At 45.3% G+C, this 20625-nt stretch overlaps 2 protein-coding genes across 3 annotated transcripts in view; one reads left to right on the top strand and one right to left on the bottom strand.

Moving 5' to 3' along the window:
• The window catches only part of LOC126473503 (15-hydroxyprostaglandin dehydrogenase [NAD(+)]-like), a 332530-nt gene that overhangs the window by 144235 nt on the left and 167670 nt on the right, over window positions 1-20625 (top strand). The gene's annotated exons all lie outside the window — the stretch shown is intronic.
• Window positions 252-20625, bottom strand: part of LOC126473504 (15-hydroxyprostaglandin dehydrogenase [NAD(+)]-like) — an 87329-nt gene continuing 66955 nt past the window's right edge. The window contains exons 6-7 of the mRNA XM_050100594.1: window positions 10510-10667; window positions 252-439 (exon numbers count right to left, since the gene is read on the bottom strand). Coding sequence (XP_049956551.1) covers window positions 322-439; window positions 10510-10667 — 276 coding nt within the window. The 3' untranslated portion in view covers window positions 252-321. The remainder of the gene's footprint in view (window positions 440-10509; window positions 10668-20625) is intronic.

Here is a 20625-nt window from a genome sequence, read left to right as displayed (position 1 = left end):
GATTAAAACTCTTAAACATTATTTCACAACAAGTCGCAGTCTATAGCCAAGAAGAGTTTTATGGACATTGGGAACAGCTGCAAAAGATTGTGCACTCGACAGGATAACCTTTGTGAATGAGTTTAATCTCAGACAACGTTTCTCATTCTAGGAAACAATTCTCACATGGCCTCGAGGAGCCAGATGTGCCAGAGCAGCGGGTAAGTCCAGTGGGTGGCAACTTCAGAGAGTAACTCTTATTGCTGCATGAGTCTTCACTCAAATCACCTATACTTTATTCATGGTAAAGTGACGTGTACAAAATGACATGTAGAACAGTCCTTATTGGACGAGCCGCTGGTAGACTATCTCCTTGATGATCTTGTTGTTGGCCACCCAGACGGAGCCTGACTTGCCCTCTTGGATGACAGTCATCAGCCCCTCGGCGATGAAATCAGGCCTGCAAAGAGAACACACACACACACACACACACGTCATTAAATTGTTCAAAAAAGGCCGGCCGAAGTGGCCGCGCGGTTCTGGCGCTGCAGTCTGGAACCGCGAGACCGCTACGGTCGCAGGTTCGAATCCTGCCTCGGGCATGGATGTGTGTGATGTCCTTAGGTTAGTTAGGTTTAAGTAGTTCTAAGTTCTAGGGGACTAATGACCTCAGCAGTTGAGTCCCATAGAGCTCAGAGCCATTTGAACCATTTGTTCAAAAAGAATGCAGCGTAATAAGTAACAAAATCTGTAATTCCAACATCCACATGTAATTAAGTATTGGCTGATAATTACAAGTGGAATCATTTTATTCCTGTGGAGTATGCTTCAGAAGTGGAGGAGCCATAAACAGCAACAAGGCAAGGTTAAGTATGTGCTCCAGCGAAGTGACAAAATCACTATACAGGGTGTTACAAAAAGGTATAGCCAACCTTTCAGGAAACATTCCTCGCACACAAAGAAAGAAAATATGTTATGTGGACATGTGTCCGGAAACGCTTACTTTCCATGTTAGAGCTCATTTTATTACTTCTCTTCAAATCACGTTAATCATGGAATGGAAACACACAGCAACAGAATGTACCAGCGTGACTTCAAACACTTTGTTACAGGAAATGTTCAAAATGTCCTCCGTTAGCGAGGATACATGCATCCACCCTCCGTCGCATGGAATCCCTGATGCGCTGATGCAGCCTTGGAGAATGTCGTATTGTATCACAGCCGTCCACAATACGAGCACGAAGAGTCTCTACATTTGGTATTGGGGTTGCGTAGACAAGAGGTTTCAAATGCCCCCATAAATGAAAGTCAAGAGGGTTGAGGTCAGGAGAGCGTGGAGGCCATGGAATTGGTATGCCTCTACCAATGCATCGGTCACCGAATTTGTTGTTGAGAAGCGTACGAACACTTCGACTGAAATGTGCAGGAGCTCCATCGTGCATGAACCACATGTTGTGTCGTACCTCTAAAGGCACATGTTCCAGCAGCACAAGTAGAGTATCCCGTATGAAATAGTGATAACGTGCTCCATTGAGCGTAGGTGGAAGAACATACTGACGAAACTAAAATGACCTCTAATATGGAAATTAAGCGTTTCCGGACACATGTCCACATAACATCTTTTCTTTATTTGTGTGTGAGGAATGTTTCCTGAAAGTTTGGCCGTACCTTTTTGTGACACCCTGTATATAATGGACAAATACGACCACGAACCACAGCACAGCACCTGGCTTTCTAGCTTTTGTAACAATTTATTACCTATCTTATTCATATAATTTTTGGGCAAGAGTTTCTGGTTAGGGCACATCAGGTTAAATTTGGAGATTGGAGACCTGCCATCTTCATGCGCATCAGTAATTAACAGGATGTGGTCTTACTGTAGACACATCTATACGTTGCTTAGTTTTAAAAAAACTAAAGAAAATAAATTAATGAAGTAAAATTAGTTCCTATTTTAGTACAAAACAAAAAGGTGATAGTCCGTGTACTGAAACCAGTCCCCCACGTACGTTAATCATTGTTTACTTTTACTATTTTGCTTTCAAAGTATCAGAGTTCCTAAATGCATGCACAACGCGGTCCACAGTTCTGACGTCAGGTTTATCGCCACTCATGTTGCTGTTATTCCTCATTAGTTTCATCTTTCTTTAGTCTCTTCTCACGACATATTCTGTGCTCAGTAGACTCTTCATCCCGATCAACAGATCCTATAAGTCTTCCACACCTTCAGTGAATGTTATCGGTGGTCTCCCGTCACTCGTGTTTCAACTTGAATATGATAGATGATTTTGTCATTCATTTCCGTCATTCCTTCATCAATATACAGGTTGAACGGTAAGGGACGGAAGAAAGCAATGCCACCGTACACACTTTTCAAACCAACCGCTTCCCTGTTGACCTTCTTATTGTTCCCTCTTCACTCTCCTACATGTTATACAGGGTGTCCGTAAAGTCCGATTACCATCTTAAATAAATCATAACTTGGGGAAACTTTTAAAAATAGATAAACGTGATTTTTTTAGCAGCTACCAAAGTTTCTTTTCTTTGTACTGTTCTCGGGTCTCCAACCGGGTACAGTCGTTTTGAAACCACGATATTTCGAGAGCGTTCCTTGCCGTCATCTTCAGGTGATGCGTGCAGGTATCACCTGAAGAGAACGGCAAGGAACGCTGTTGAAATATCGTGATTTGAAAACGACTGCACCCTGTTGGAGACCCGAGAACAGTACAAACAGTTAATTCGCCGGGAAAGCCTAAGGTCACACAAAGTTTCTTTTTCCTGTGCCGTCTCTCGCACATTTGACTTGGACTCCATCAAACAAGAGACACACCTGGATATGACCCAAAGTGTCGTGTCATACGCTGAATCCAAGTCTGTGGGAACGATACTGCGGAATGATCAACGCCAGTGTGGGAAGACACAAACGGTAGAAACAACCATAATGTGGTGGTTAAAAAGCAATAAAGAGACAGGCTGCGTTCAACATCTTCCTCGAAGTGGGCCTCCCCTGTGTCTCACGCAGGTGTCAAGGTGTCAATAGAGGACAAACTTCATTTCCACACAGCGCCCCCCCCCCCCCCCGTCCCCCCCTTCCCCTGAACTCAAAACGTCGTACTTCATGCGAATTGTAGAAAGAACGATCAATTGGCATTAAGTATTACAAAAGCAGTTAGGCCTTCTTGCACACAAAATGCAAATGCTCCAAGCATTACAGCGGAACGCTCGTCCTCTGCGGTATGCATTCGCGTTTTCCAGGCTAGCCCCTATAGACGCTGAGAATGACTACCTGGAAAAGTGCCTGTTTCCAGATGAAGTAATGATCTACATTTGTGGACATGTGAATTGGCACAGTGTCAGGATTAGGGGCTCCGAAAACCATGATCCATCGGGCATTATGAATGAGCAAACTTCGATTAAGCACGCAGCCCTGCTGAATAACTTTTCTTTTTGAAGCAGCGTCCAGACTCATTTGCTTCTACTTCTCGTTTCTGATTCTGGAGTGTTACACATTTATACTTCTTAACTGGGCCAGTGTTTACGCCATTGCTTTGGTGGCCCTTAATTAGGCTTAGCTACTATTCGGCATGTTCGCAGCTCGTGGTCTTGCGGTAGCGTTCTCGCTTCCCGCGAAAGGGTTCGATTCCCGGCGGGGTCAGGGATTTTCCCTGCCTCGAGATGACTGGGTGTTGTTGTGTTGTCTTCATCATCGTTCCCCATTGCGGTCGGAGGAAGGCAACGCCAAACCACTTCTGCTAGGACCTTGCCTAATCGGCGGTGCGGGTATCCCGGATCGTCCCCTACGCTCCTCGGAGTATGAGACATCATCATCACCATCATCATCATCATCATCATCACTATCACTGTCACTATACAGCACATGCCTATCTCCCATAGTGAGGATCGCGAGGTCCACCCAGTTTATTTTACATAGCTCTGAAATGTCCTCTTTTAATAGAAGTTTATATATTTTCAAGTTTTTATACTATGACTACGGCGCATTATTGTGCGTCATTATCTCTGTCCTCATTAAATTAAAATTTTCCTATCTTTCATAATATAAATTTTCTTTCAACTCTTATCTTATGTAAGCCTCACTGAGTCGTCACCTTTAAGTTAGCAAGTTTTGAATTGCTCTTACTTTTAATGTGTCCCTTTAGTGCTAGTGAAGCTAGTTATTAACTGGTACGGTAGTTTCTGACAGTGTACACTGTAAGGATTTGCAACTTTCCATTTTATTCAGTTCCATTTTACCCAGTAGCGAGATGCTTTTTAGTAGGAGTGGCACATGTGTATGTTCTTTCAACTCATTACTGTGGTAAGTTATTCCTCGTCGCCGTATGTATCCTCGCTAAACAAAAATTGAGCGTTTTGCTCGCGGAAAGGCAAAAATTTTCATTGCGTTTTAAGGTTTACACATAAATTTAATGTCGCCGGCTTCCAGATAGTTTTAATACAGTTCCGTACTGGCCCTATTCAATATGTTCCTTACGACTCATAACGTACTTTTAACGCGCTTCTCGTAACTTTCTATGTAATTTTTATAAACGTAGACCAGTAACTCAAATTGTGAACGGCCGGGCTAGATGGCCGCGCGTTCTTCTACCCGTCAACAGATGGCAGTACTTTTGCCACTCTGGTTTACCAGCTTGCTTCCCCCTTCGTGTACTCTACTCCGTGCTCTGCTCTCGCCAGTGATATTTCTAAACCTAGGCAGTCGTCCGTAGTATTTTCTGGTGTCACTTTGCCATTGACTTATATTCTGCCGCACCCAACCCGACCGTTGTTTTATAAAATGTTATATGTAACTTCTTTTCTGTTTTATATACATATATACTCCTGGAAATGGAAAAAAGAACACATTGACACCGGTGTGTCAGACCCACCATACTTGCTCCGGACACTGCGAGAGGGCTGTACAAGCAATGATCACACGCACGGCACAGCGGACACACCAGGAACCGCGGTGTTGGCCGTCGAATGGCGCTAGCTGCGCAGCATTTGTGCACCGCCGCCGTCAGTGTCAGCCAGTTTGCCGTGGCATACGGAGCTCCATCGCAGTCTTTAACACTGGTAGCATGCCGCGACAGCGTGGACGTCAACCGTATGTGCAGTTGACGGACTTTGAGCGAGGGCGTATAGTGGGCATGCGGGAGGCCGGGTGGACGTACCGCCGAATTGCTCAACACGTGGGGCGTGAGGTCTCCACAGTACATCGATGTTGTCGCCAGTGGTCGGCGGAAGGTGCACGTGCCCGTCGACCTGGGACCGGACCGCAGCGACGCACGGATGCACGCCAAGACCGTAGGATCCTACGCAGTGCCGTAGGGGACCGCACCGCCACTTCCCAGCAAATTAGGGACACTGTTGCTCCTGGGGTATCGGCGAGGACCATTCGCAACCGTCTCCATGAAGCTGGGCTACGGTCCCGCACACCGTTAGGCCGTCTTCCGCTCACGCCCCAACATCGTGCAGCCCGCCTCCAGTGGTGTCGCGACAGGTGTGAATGGAGGGACGAATGGAGACGTGTCGTCTTCAGCGATGAGAGTCGCTTCTGCCTTGGTGCCAATGATGGTCGTATGCGTGTTTGGCGCCGTGCAGGTGAGCGCCACAATCAGGACTGCATACGACCGAGGCACACAGGGCCAACACCCGGCATCATGGTGTAGGGAGCGATCTCCTACATTGGCCGTACACCACTGGTGATCGTCGAGGGGACACTGAATAGTGCACGGTGCATCCAAACCGTCATCGAACCCATCGTTCTACCATTCCTAGACCGGCAAGGGAACTTGCTGTTCCAACAGGACAATGCACGTCCGCATGTATCCCGTGCCACCCAACGTGCTCTAGAAGGTGTAAGTCAACTACCCTGGCCAGCAAGATCTCCGGATCTGTCCCCCATTGAGCATGTTTGGGACTGGATGAAGCGTCGTCTCACGCGGTCTGCACGTCCAGCACGAACGCTGGTCCAACTGAGGCGCCAGGTGGAAATGGCATGGCAAGCCGTTCCACAGGACTACATCCAGCATCTCTACGATCGTCTCCATAGGAGAATAGCAGCCTGCATTGCTGCGAAAGGTGGATATACACTGTACTAGTGCCGACATTGTGCATGCTCTGTTGCCTGTGTCTATGTGCCTGTGGTTCTGTCAGTGTGATCATGTGATGTATCTGACCCCAGGAATGTGTCAATAAAGTTTCCCCTTCCTGGGACAATGCATTCACGGTGTTCTTATTTCAATTTCCAGGAGTGTATGTGCTACTGCTTGTAAAAACTATTACTAGCTCCGGTCTCTTGTTTATTTTCAGTATAATACCGGACGATGGGTCTGCAAGAACCCGAAACCGGTCGCGTTTTAACTACTGAAAAATAAAAACAACTTTACGTCTGAAGCGGTATTTTCGACCTCTGCTATAATGTTCAGTTGCGGATGTTCCTCCAGCAGGATTGTTTGTTGAAATACAGTGTAGTTATGGGGACGGCGGATCTTACAGGCACGGTCGGGAAAAACAACTGAACAGGGAAGGGAGTTCCCTTGTTAGAAACCTTCGGTGTACAGAGCTTTAAAACCGCGTTGACAATCTAAAACGGTAAAAAAATCTCGAGTGTAATCTTTCTCAAAATTCGTCAAGCTAAAAATAATTCTGGGTGTCGGTAGGAGCCAGTGTGGAGACCCGCTGCATCCTTGGCGTAAAACGTTAAAATCAACAATACTCCTCTCCAGAAGGCAGTCATTCCCGTGAATCCCACAGTGCCTCGTTATCTGGTGTCTAGCACGAAGGAGCCTTCCCATCAGTGACCGAGGGACAGTATGGTACGCAGGTTTGTACAGCACGGACAGTGTTTTATAGCCCTGTCGCAAGATGAGTAGTCATCGTGTGATGTGAAGTGGAGGAATGGGCGAAGGTGAACAACTGTAGAGGGAGACCGAAGTTTGTATACAGTAAATAGATTGAAGAATGCCTAAGGAATTGAACATGGGAATTATCTGCCCGTTACATAAAAAAGGGGACAAGTCAGAATGTAGCAATTATCGTGGAATCACTCTCTTGAATGTAACATATAAGATATTTAGTAAAATTTTAGCCTCCATACTTGAAGGAATGATAGAAAGGATATTGGCGTACTATCAGGCCGGATTTAGGAGGAGCAGATCCAACGATGGATCAGATATTTTTATTAAGACAAGTGCTAGAGAAGTTTTATGAGTATGACAAGCAACTACATCAGTTGTACATTGATTTTAAGCAAGCGTACGGCAGTCTACACAGGAAGAAAATTATACAGATCATGAAAGAGTTTAGAATCCCACTAAAACTGGTCAATTTAACAGAAATGACAATTAAAGCAACAGTGTGTAAAGTAAGAATAGAGCAAGAACTGTCTGATGAATTCCAAGCACAGAGGGGGCTACGATAGGGAGATGTGATCTCTACAATGCTATTTAATTTAGTTTTAGAAAAGGAGATGCGGCAAATGCTGATAAACTCAGGACGAACAATACTTAATCGGCAAGTTCAAGTGGTAGCATATGCAGACGACGTAGCATTAATGGCAAGGAGTGTAAAGGGCACTAAAGGGGAACTATGATACGTTAGAGGAAGCAGCAAGAGAAGTAGGTTTAGAAGTAAGCATAAACAAAGCAAAGTATATGGTGATGGGGGAACCCAATATAAACGGACAAAAGAATTCAATAGTAATGAATGGGAAAGAATATGAAAGACTGAAAACATTTAAATATTAAGTTCTGTAATAACGGAGGACAATAAAGTAGCAGTAGAAATTCAAGAAAGGATAGCGAGTGAAAATCGTTGCTATTTTGCCTTGCAGAATGTATTTAATTCCAGGAATTTTAGTAGGAACCAAAATGTACACGACCATATTAAGACCTATAGTAATGTATGGATCAGAAGTTTGGGTATTGACAGTAAACGAGGAGAACTGGTTGTTGAGACGGGAAAGAAAGATACTGAGAAGGATTGTCGGAGCAGTGAGAGAGGAAAATGACTGGAGAGTAAGGACAAATGTAGAACCACAAACACTTTTTAGATAGGTGGATATTTTTGTTAAAATAAAGCAGGGACGAATAAATCGTGCAGTACATGTAAAGAGAATGCTAGAAATTCGGAGTGTCAAGAAAGTTTTCATGGGAAAACCTGACGGAAGACGGAGAAGAGGTAGATCCAAGAAAGGTGGCTGGACGAGAGGGAAGAAGATCTAAAGGTGATGGGAACAAGAAATTGGAGAAGGAAGGCGATGGACGGAGAATAATGGAGGCGGGTAGTACAGGAGGCCAAGGTTCTTCAAGGACTGTAGAACCAACGAAGAAGAAGAAAAAATAGATTGACGTGGATGTCGGTAGCAGTAGTTATTCAGGGGTGAAAAGGCTTCCCGCGGATAAACTAGCGTGGAGAGCTGCACCAAACCAGCGGGACTTAAGACCAAATCAACACGTACGTTGTGTGTACTAACATACCGGGTGATCAAAAAGTCTGGCCGAGCGGTTCTAGGCGCTTCAGTCTGGAACCGCGCGATCTCTACGGTAGCAGGTTCGAATCCTGCCTCGGGCATGGATGTGTGTGATGTCCTTAGGTTAGTTAGGTTTAAGTAGTTCTAAGTTCTAGGGGACTGATGACCTCAGATGTTAAGTCCTATAGTTCTCAGAGCCATTTGAACCATTTGATCAAAAAGTCAGTATAAATCTGAAAGCTGAATTAATCACGGAATAATGTAGATAGAAAAGTACAAATTGACACACATGCTTGGAGTGACATGGGGTTTTATTAGAACAAAAAAATACAAAAGTTCAAATAATGTCTGACAGATGGTGCTTCATCTGATCAGAATAGCAATAATAAGCATAACAAAGTAAGACAAAGCAAAGGTGATGTTCTTTACAGGCAATGCTCAATATGTCCACCATCATTCCTCAACAATAGCTGTAGTCGAGGAATAATGTTGTGAACAGCACTGTAAAGCATGTCCGGAGTTATGGTGAGGCATTGGCGTCGGATGTTGTCTTTCAGCATCCCTAGAGATGTCGGTCGATCACGATACACTTGCAACTTCAGGTAACCCCAAAGCCAATAATCGCACGCACTGAGGTCTGGGGACTTGGGAGGCCAAGCATGACGAAAGTGGCGGCTGAGCACACGATCACCACCAAACGACGCGCGCAAGAGATCTTTCACGCGTCTAGCAATATGGGGTGGAGCGCCATCCTGCATAAACATCGTACGTTCCAGCAGGTGTTTATCAGCCAGGTTGGGGATTATGCGATCTGTAACACATCGGCGTACCTCTCACCCGTCACGGTAGCAATTACAAAACAAGAATCACGTATTTCCTCGAAGAAAAAAGACCCGATAACGGTAGACATGGTAAATCCAACCCATACCGTGACTTTCTCGTCGTGCAACGGAGTTTCCACGACAGTTCTAGGATTTTCAGTAGCCCAAATTCTGCAGTTGTGGGCGTTGACAGACCCTCCGAGCGTGAAATGAGCTTCGTCGGTCCAGAACACGTTACTCAACCAATCGTCATCTTCCGCCATCTTTTGAAACGCCCACACTGCAAATGCCCTTCGCTTCACTAAATCGCCAGGTAACAGTTCATGATGGCGGCCGGAGTGGCCGAGCGGTTAAAGGCGCTACAGTCTGGAACCGCACGACCGCTACGGTCGCAGGTTCGAATCCTGCCTCGGGCATGGATGTGTGTGATGTCCTTAGGTTAGTTAGGTTTAAGTAGTTCTAAGTTCTAGGGGACTTATGACCACAGCAGTTGAGTCCCATAGTGCTCAGAGCCATTTGAACCATCTGAACAGTTCATGATGCCGATGAATTTTGTACGCATAGCATCGGAGGGTCAATGAAAACCAGACAATAGTGTATGGAATGCCGGTGCGTCGTGCGACTGCACGAGCGCTAACTTCGTCGTGCATGGACGAACCCGCTACAGTCTCCATTTTTTCCTGAACTGTCTCAGCAGCATTACGTCTTGTGCTCGGTCGGCCACTACGGGGTCTATCGTCTAAACAACCCGTGGCTTCGAACTTCGAAATCATTCTCGCCACAGCTGCATTTGTCAACGGACCTTTACCCGTTCGAATCCCCTTCCTATGGCGATAGGATCGTAACGCTGAACTAGCACATTCCCCATTCTGATAAGACACCTTCATTATAAGCGCCTTTTCAGGTAACGTCAACATGCTGCGACTGCTGGCGCATCTGATTCTCTCTCTCATTACAGCTCCTTTTATACACGATTGTCATCCGCAGTCACTGACGTTTTGCTGTCCAGCGCCACATCTTTTTTCTAATACAACCCCATGACATTTCAAGCATGTGTGTCAATTTTTACCTCTCTATCTACATTATCCCGTGATTTATTACATTTTCAAATTTATACTGACTTTTTGATCAAACGGTACGTTTGTTCAAGCCATCAGACTTTGTATAAATGTTGCATGGTACTGGCTGCAGGTCAGTACACTAAACGCAAGTAAAATTGAAGAAGAAAATGGTACGTGCGTGCAGAGGCCTCCGTAGGAGGATGTCACGTCGATCATCGACTGCCGGGCGTAGTCGTGTAGGCAGTGCTGGACGGCGTCTCTCCCAAGCGGAGTGTCCGTAGGCCCCGGGCACAGCGCCACCACCCTCACGCCAGTCTCATTCACGTGCAGCTCGTCCTGGAACACAACACAGCACGACACGTCACAGGCCCACCTCCTGTGTAGTCGGGCACTGTGTCAATGGTGATATGTCAGAATTTTGGGTCAGGGCGCACTATAAAAATGCCAGCTCACGAAACAACTTGCGGGGGGCGGGGAGTGGGGGGAAATTATGGGAACTCCAAAACACAACATACACTACTGGCAATTAAAACTGCTACACCAAGAACAAATGCAAATGATAAACGGGACAAATATATTATTGGACAAATATATTATGCTAGAACTAACATGTGATTACATTTTCACGCAATTTGGGTGCATAGATCCTGAGAAATCAGTACCCATAACAACCGCCCCTAGCCGTAATAACGGCCTTGATACGCCTGGGCATTGAGTCAAACAGAGCTTGGATGGCGTGTACAGGTACAGCTGCCCATGCAGTTTCAACGCCGTACCACTCTTCATCAAGAGTAGTGACTGGCCTACTGTGATGAGCCAGTTGCTCGGCCACCCTTCACCAGATGTTTTCAATTGGTGAGAGATCTGGAGAAAGTGCCGGCCAGGGCAGCAGTCGAACATTTTCTGTATCCAGAAAGACCCATACAGGACCTGCAACACGCGGTTGTGCATTATCCTGCTGAAATGTAGGGTTTCGCAGGGATCGAATGAAGGGTAGAGCCACGGGTCGTAACACATCTGAAATGTAACGTCCACATTTTAGAGTGCCATCAATGCGAACGAGAGGTGACCTAGACGGGTAACCAATGGCACCCCATACCATCACGCCAGGTGATACGCCAGTATGGCGATGACGAATACACGCTTCCAATGTGCGTTCACAGCGATGTCGCCAAACACGGATGCGACCATCATGATGCTGCAAACAGAACCTGGCTTCATCCGAAAAAAATGACGTTTTGCCATTCGTGCACCAAGGTTAGTCGTTGAGTACACCATCGCAGGCGCCCCTGTCTGTGATGCAGCGTCCAGGGTAACCGCAGTCATGGTCTCCGAGCTGATAGTCCATGCTGCTGCAAACGTCGTCGAACTGTTCGTGCAGATGGTTCTTGTCTTGCAAATGTCTCCATCTGTTGACTCAGGGATCGAGACGTGGCAGCCCGATCCGTTACAGCCATGTGGATAAGATGCCTGTCATCTCGACTGCTAGTGATACGAGGCCGTTGGGATCCAGCACGGCGTTTCGTATTACCCTCCTCAACCCACCGATTCCATATTCTGCTAACAGTCAGTGGATCTCGACCAACGCGAGCAGCGATGTCGCGATGCGATAAACTGCAATCGCGATAGGGTACAATCCAACCCTTATCAAAGTCGGAAACTTGATGGTACGCATTTCTCCTCCTTACACGAGGCATCACAACAACGTTTCACCAGGCAACGCCGATCAACTGCTGTTTGTGTATGAGAAATCGGTTGGAAACTTTCCTCATGTCAGCACGTTGTAGGTGTCGCCACCGGTGCCAACCTTGTGTGAATCCTCTGAAAAGCTAATCATTTGCATATCACAGCATCTTCTTCCTGTCGGTTAAATTTCGCGTCTGTAGGACGTTACCTTCGTGGTGTAGCAATTTTATTGGCCAATAGTGTATTACCACACCTATAAAAAATAGCATCCAGTCGTCTCAGATTGGATAAACACAGGTTCTGGATAGTTTTCAAGAGAGTCGTATACCAGAGGTGGACAGGTATCACGCATGTTACTCTCCAAACTAGACCACAAAGGCTGAATAATAATGAGATCTAGTGATGGTCATGGCTAGGAAAGATGTCATAATTCATCCTTGTGCTCACAAGACCAGTCCTAGACAATGTGAGCTGTTTGAAAAGGGGCCTTGTCGTCTTGGATCACACAACCGCTACTGGCAACAAACGTTGTACGATGGGATGGACCTGTACAGGCAAAATGGTCACACAGTACTTGGCAAAAGTGCGACGTTCCAGGGCAACCACGGAATACCACGATAGTGCTGCCCAAATCATCACCGAATCTGCGCCATGTATCGCTCTCCGGACGTAAACTCGACCAGAAGTTGGAAACAGTGTGAAGCAAGACTCATTCGACCAAACGGCTTTCTTCCATTGCCCCATAGTCCAGATATTACGACTTTCGCACCACGTTTTCGTATTAACGGTGTAAGACGTATATATTTCTATTGTCAAACCACAATTTATGAGAGATGTTTGTATTGTATTAATAGGATTAAGTAGGAATAATTAATATTCGTCATTTTGGAAATAATTGTGGTAGCAGGGAATGTCTGCACCAAAGTATTGTTGGCGGGAGAGACCGCACATTGATATAATTTTAAAAAAGGCGGGAGAGACCGCGTATGGATACATTTTAAGAAAAGAGCGGGAAAGACCGCGCGTTGATACATTTTGTAATGGTAGCAGGGATTGTCTGCACTAGAAAGCACTGTTGGCAGGAGAGGCCGCGTTCGTAGGAAGTCAGTAGTAAGCGAAATGTGAAGCGAGTCGGTAGCAGATCTGAAGCGAGAGGTTGAGAGGAGCGGTGTGCCTGCCAGCCACCAGCTATGTATACAAGAGATTATAAACGGATGTACAGAGACATCAGCTAACTATTATCATAGGAGGAACTAACATTATTGAATTATTTTTTTTAAGAAACTCAAGACTACTGAAGGTATGTTTGCGCAATGCTATTTGTAAGATTATTTTAAAAAGTAAGTCCCATTTGAACGTTTGTAAAATCATTTCATTACCAACAGTAAATATTTGAAGAATCATTTCCAGAAAATAATTAATTTTTTCCAGAAATACTGCATTACTGATTATAATCCCTCCCAAAAACCATCAACGAAAAACTTTGCAAAATTTTATTGTAGTCAAGAAAAAGTTTAACTATGAATTACGTAACTTCAGTCAAATTAATTAAAGAATAACGTCAGCTTTGCTATTAAAGAATAACGTCAGCTTTGCTAATAAATACAGCCACTTATGACAGTCCATCAGCAGCTAATAGAGTATAGTAAAACAGAGTAAGTATATTCATGTCGCAGTTCGACGTAGCAGTCAGATGGCGATCCAGCAACAGTAAAAAAGGTAAGGAACAGTTTTGGGTTATTGCAGGTAACGACTGAGGGCCACGACGACGACACATTCTAAGTTTCGTCGAAATAATCAGCAAATCACTTTTAATAAGCAGCATTTAAATTTGTATGCGAAGATTGCACTTATTAATATTGAGAAAGAGAATTAATTTCAAAGGGAGGGTTTCATTTGTTATTATTATGCAAGAGATAGAATTCATAAAGGAACGTACTCAGCTTTCTTGATTTTTGTAAGTGGTAGTCGTACATTAATATACACTCCTGGAAATTGAAATAAGAACACCGTGAATTCATTGTCCCAGGAAGGGGAAACTTTATTGACACATTCCTGGGGTCAGATACATCACATGATCACACTGACAGAACCACAGGCACATAGACACAGGCAACAGAGCATGCACAATGTCGGCACTAGTACAGTGTATATCCACCTTTCGCAGCAATGCAGGCTGCTATTCTCCCATGGAGACGATCGTAGAGATGCTGGATGTAGTCCTGTGGAACGGCTTGCCATGCCATTTCCACCTGGCGCCTCAGTTGGACCAGCGTTCGTGCTGGACGTGCAGACCGCGTGAGACGACGCTTCATCCAGTCCCAAACATGCTCAATGGGGGACAGATCCGGAGATCTTGCTGGCCAGGGTAGTTGACTTACACCTTCTAGAGCACGTTGGGTGGCACGGGATACATGCGGACGTGCATTGTCCTGCTGGAACAGCAAGTTCCCTTGCCGGTCTAGGAATGGTAGAACGATGGGTTCGATGACGGTTTGGATGTACCGTGCACTATTCAGTGTCCCCTCGACGATCACCAGTGGTGTACGGCCAGTGTAGGAGATCGCTCCCCACACCATGATGCCGGGTGTTGGCCCTGTGTGCCTCGGTCGTATGCAGTCCTGATTGTGGCGCTCACCTGCACGGCGCCAAACACGCATACGACCATCATTGGCACCAAGGCAGAAGCGACTCTCATCGCTGAAGACGACACGTCTCCATTCGTCCCTCCATTCACGCCTGTCGCGACACCACTGGAGGCGGGCTGCACGATGTTGGGGCGTGAGTGGAAGACGGCCTAACGGTGTGCGGGACCGTAGCCCAGCTTCATGGAGACGGTTGCGAATGGTCCTCGCCGATACCCCAGGAGCAACAGTGTCCCTAATTTGCTGGGAAGTGGCGGTGCGGTCCCCTACGGCACTGCGTAGGATCCTACGGTCTTGGAGTGCATCCGTGCGTCGCTGCGGTCCGGTCCCAGGTCGACGGGCACGTGCACCTTCCGCCGACCACTGGCGACAACATCGATGTACTGTGGAGACCTCACGCCCCACGTGTTGAGCAATTCGGCGGTACGTCCACCAGGCCTCCCGCATGCCCACTATAGGCCCTCGCTCAAAGTCCGTCAACTGCACATACGGTTCACGTCCACGCTGTCGCGGCATGCTACCAGTGTTAAAGACTGCGATGGAGCTCCGTATGCCACGGCAAACTGGCTGACACTGACGGCGGCGGTGCACAAATGCTGCGCAGCTAGCGCCATTCGACGGCCAACACCGCGGTTCCTGGTGTGTCCGCTGTGCCGTGCGTGTGATCATTGCTTGTACAGCCCTCTCGCAGTGTCCGGAGCAAGTATGGTGGGTCTGACACATCGGTGTCAATGTGTTCCTTTTTCCATTTCCAGGAGTGTACATCCAATGTCTAATAATGAATCATAATAACTATGAGACGCCCATTTTAGGTTCGATGATAATTATTGGTTTAGATAGTAAGCTATTTGCCGCTCTTATTATTTTGCTAAAATGTGTTTGAAATACGTTGCAAACTATATTGCTACATAATTATCAAAAAATGATTGAATCTGTTGAAGTAATATATTCACTGGTTCCTGAAGTCATTTTATCCAGTGTAATGTGATACTCCATTGGGGTGTGGTGGGGTGGGGGGGGGGGAAGGGTTGTAACCCCCATAGCCCTCCCCACTTGCCACCGCCCCTGTTCCTCTTCAATGACGGTCCGTCACGATCACTCAATATACTCTTTCGTTAGCGCTGTGACTTTGTAGACCATATGTTAAGCCTTCCCTGTATGTGGTATAAATCGATAAGCGCCTCTTGAAACACCAAACATTTCGGCTCCAGTGCTTACAGAAGGATCCCACATATGAGCAAAAACAATTTGTCCACGTTGGAATTCACTCAGCTCAGACATAACGCAATCACAACTACATACAGCGCTGCATGGCCACCACTGACACTTGCAATGTGTTCAGAGCATTGCAAAGAAGGTGCTGTTCGTAGTCAAATACAACAGCGCAACCTAGAGGCTTGGCTAACATCTGCATATACACGGTGTTAGGGATACCTTTACTGATGACTGAGGACAGTATAGTGAACGACATTCCTTAACTATTTACTTAATCTGAAGAGTAGTATACTTTTAGGTTGGTTAGTACCTCCAAGTGTGTATGGCAACAGCAAACCATTAACGCTTATTTTCCCTGGACCAGTAGGTCAGTTGTTGAAGCATTGACATGTGATCGCAAAACGGTTAGTTTTTAGTCTATACTGACAGGTGTATTCCGCAGTGCGGTTAAGAGTGTGCATAAAACATCACGTGCTAAATTACATAACGTGTTTGCGAGAAGACTATTAGAATCTGAGAAAAAGCAGGTAACACGCTGAAGTGGGTATATCCTAAGGTACCAATGATCACAATATTTGCACACATACTGCTATCTACCTGTCTTCTGAAGCACGAGTTTCTAGCAGTGTGCAGGGTTCCCATACTTTGGACCGACCTCTCTATAACGACCGCTCCTCTCTAATGGCTCGAAGGGACATTCGGTAGACAGCATTAAGGCGATGAAATCTGTAGCTGGATCTCGGTGGGAAGCAGACCCTTACATTAACTTGATGATGAACAAACGCCTAGTCCACTCCGTCATCAATTATGGATGTTCCTTACAACACAACACTGCTAAACATGCTTCATAAACTAGACGTGGTACAATTCCGACGCCTGCAGATATGCCTAGGAGTAAAGTGAGCTGCTACTACGAACGCCTTACTGGTAGAAGCTGCATAACTTCCACTGTCAATATTTGGTGAGGAAATTAGTTTACTGCAAGTGTTCGCAGCCTAATAGTACATTCACCGCCTGGGAGACAATCTTCCGCTCATAATGTTTACACCGGAAATCAGGGAGCTTTCCGCCCTGCTACTGGCGGCATTAGATTCACAATAAGTGGGTACCACTGACTGATGTATTCAGATTGCTACATAACCCCATTGGGAAAGCCATTCGGATAGCGGTTGGAAAAGCTTGGTATTCACTACTACAGTTTTATGAAAAATTACTTTGCACAATCAATTCAAACTTCAGTACTTACGTTGCTGACCACACTTTATTCACAAGTGTACTCGTGTTTATAGATGACCTTGACGCTCAATCTCTGTGTCACAGTAGAATGAGTCGCAATATTTCACAGATAACTGTTACTGTGTATCATAACATGCCATCTGGTATGGCATTCGTCTGTAGCACGATAGACAAAAGGTAAAAGTCGTATTGGTTCTTGCTTTTCCTCCGATACTGGTTGCAAACCGAATCAGGTCGGAATGAATGTGTAAAATTGAATACAGCGAAGTTAACATGCGTTTTTAAAAACATTTACACGGCTTTTTACTCTGTTTATTATAAGGTATAGTTTCTGCAAACCAATTTACAAAACAGAGCAGATCGCTCACAAGTTATATTGTATAACATTTCCAGAGAATTGTTATCAGTCAGCGGACATCAACAGATTCAACTCGATATTATCTTCTGATAATCTCGGCGTCAAGGGCTGTAAATAATAACCACTCATCAGTGATGAAAATGCCCGTAACTTGATGCCCAAACCATAATATGTGAGCTTTGGAGGAATGGAAGAAAGTCATTTGGTTGGAAGAGCCTTGTTTCACACTAATTCTAGCTTCTGCCCGAGTTTACGTCCTGGGAGTGAAAAACTGCGCGCGGATACGGCGATGGTTAGGGGCAACAGTTTTCTTATTAGTTTTGATTATGTTGACAAAACTAAAAGTTTTTGACAAACGGATTCTTTTGAGCCCTCAGGTCTTCTGACTGGTCTTATGCGGCCCGGCACAAATTCCTCTCCTGTGGCAACCTCTCCATCTCGAGTAGCACTTGCAAACTACGTCCTCAGTTATTTGCTGGATGTATTCCAATCTCTGTCTTCCTCTACAGTTTTTATCCTCTACAGCTCCCTCTAGTACCATGGAAGTAATTCCCAGATGTCTTAACAGATGTGCTATCATTCCGCCCCTTCTCCTTGTCATTTTTTTTCCACGTATTACTTTTCTCTCCAATTCTGCGCAGAACCTCCTCATTCCTTACCTTATCAGTCCACCTACTTTTCAACATTCGTCTGTAGCACCACATCTCAAATGCTTTGATTCTCTTCTGTTCCGGTTTTCCCACAGTCCATGTTTCACTAGCACACAATTCTGTGCTCCAGACGTACGTTCTCAGAATTTGTTCCTGAGATTAAGGCCTGTGTTTGATACTAGTAGACCTCTCTTGGCCAGGAATGCCCTTTTTGCACTGCTAGTCTGCTTTTGATGTACTCCTTACTCTGTGCGTCACTGGTTGTTTTGCTGCCTAGGTATTAGACTTCCTTAACTTCATCTACTTCGTGATCATCAATCCTGATGTTAAGTTTCTCGCTATTCTCATTTCCGCTACTACTCATTATTTTCGTCTTTCTTCGATTTACTCTGCATTTAATAATGGAATTGCATTCTTAATGTTACAACCTTTGCTCTTAATTTCACAGAAGGTTGTTTTGGCTTTCCTATACGCTGAGTCAGCCCTCCCGACAATCATTTATTTTTCGATTTCTTCACATTTTTCATGCAGCCATTTCGTCTTAGCTTCCCTGCACTTCCTATTTATTTCATTCCTCAACGACTAGTATTTCTGTATTCCTGAGTTTCCCGTAACATTTTTGTACTTCCTCCTTTCGTAAACCAACTGAAGTATTTTCTGTTACCCATGGCTTCTTCGCAGCTACCTTCTTTATACGTATGTTTTTCTTTCCAACTTCTGTGATCGCCCTTTATATAGATGTCCATTCCTCTTCAACTGTACTGCCTACTGAGCTATTCCTTATTGCTGTATCAATAGTCTTAGTGATCTTTAAGCGTATTTCGTCGTTCCTTAGTACTTCCATATCCCACTTCTTTGTGTATTAATTCTACCTGACTAATCTCTTAAGCTTCAGCCTAATCTCCATCACTACTACATTGTGATCTGAGTCTATATCTGCTCCTGGATACGCCTTACAATCCCGTATCTGATTTAGGAATCTCGGTCTGACCATGATGTAACTGAAATCTTCCCGTATCACCTTGCCTTTTAGAAGTATACCTCCTCCTCTTGTGATTCTTGAACGGAGTATTCGCTATTACTAGGTGAAATTTATTACAGAACTCAATTAGTCTTTCTCGCCTTTCATTCCTTGTCCCAAGCCTATATTCTCCTGTAAACCTTTTCTTCTAGTCCTTCCCCTACAACTGCATTCCAGTCCCTCATGACTATTAGATTTTCATATTCCTTTACATACTGCATTGCCCTTTCAATATCCTCATACACTTTCGCTATCTCTTCATCTTTAGCTTGCGACGTCGGTATTTATACCTGAGCTATCGTTGTCGGTATTGGTTTGCTGTCGATTCTGATGAGAGCCATCCTATCACTGAACTGTTCACAGTAACACACTCTCTGCCCTGGCTTCCTATTCATAACAAATCCTACTCCCGTTATACCACTTTCTGCTGCTGTTGATCATCTGACGACAAATCCTTATCTTCTTTCCATTTCACTTCACTGACCTTTACTATATCTAGATTGAGCTTTTGCATTTTCCTTTTCAGACTTTCTAGCTTTCCTACCACGTTCAAGCTTCTGACATTCCACGCCCCGACTCGTAAAACATTATCCTTTTATTGCTTATTCAATCTTTTTCTCGTGGTCACCTCCCCCTTGACGGTTCCCTCCCGGAGATGCGAATGGGGGACTATTCTGGAATCTTTTGCCAATGGAGAGATCATCATGACACTTTTTCAGTTACAGGCCACGTGTCCTGTGGATGCACGCTGTGTGCCATTAATGCAGTGGCTTCCGTTGCCTTCAGCAGCCTCATGTCGCTGATCATTGCTGATTCTTCCGCTTTCAGCGGCAGCTTCCCTCGCCAAGGACATGAGAGTGCCCTGAAACTCTGTCTGTTCCTCCCGCCTCATTGACAAGGCCGTTGACAGAATGAGGGGTCAAGTCTTGTGCCGCAAGTTTTCCGTCGCCAATCCTGATTACTAACCAAAATTTAAACCATGGTGGGTTTCGTGCCCGAGACGGAAGATGTATTTATTATTTATCAAAGAAACTACCCATAGGCCGCGTGTCCCATGACACCTGCACGCTCCCAATTACACCGGGTTATACAGTGTGCTACACAGTGTTACGCTGTATTGCATTGGTTTAAGTTTTCGAGAAGAGCCCAGTCTGACTCCGGCACTGGGCCATAGCCTATCTCCTGAACTGTGTGTTGTACAATGATATTACACTACTAGCCATTAAAATTGATACACCAAGAAGAAATGCAGATGACTACTATACTAGAACTGACATGTGATTACATTTTCATGCAGTTTGGGCGCATAGATCCTGAAAAAATCAGTACCCAGAACAACCACCTCTCGCCGTAATAACGGCCTTGATACGCCAGGGCATTCCGTCAAACAGAGCTTGGATGGCGTGTACAGGTACAGCAGCCCATGCAGCTTCAACACGATACCACACTTCATAGAGAGTAGTGACTGGCGTATTGTGACGAG

The sequence above is a fragment of the Schistocerca serialis genome, chromosome 4 (assembly GCF_023864345.2).
Source record: "Schistocerca serialis cubense isolate TAMUIC-IGC-003099 chromosome 4, iqSchSeri2.2, whole genome shotgun sequence".
In the NCBI taxonomy this organism is placed as follows: Eukaryota; Metazoa; Arthropoda; class Insecta; order Orthoptera; family Acrididae; genus Schistocerca; species Schistocerca serialis.
This window is presented reverse-complemented; position numbering and strand designations above follow the sequence as displayed.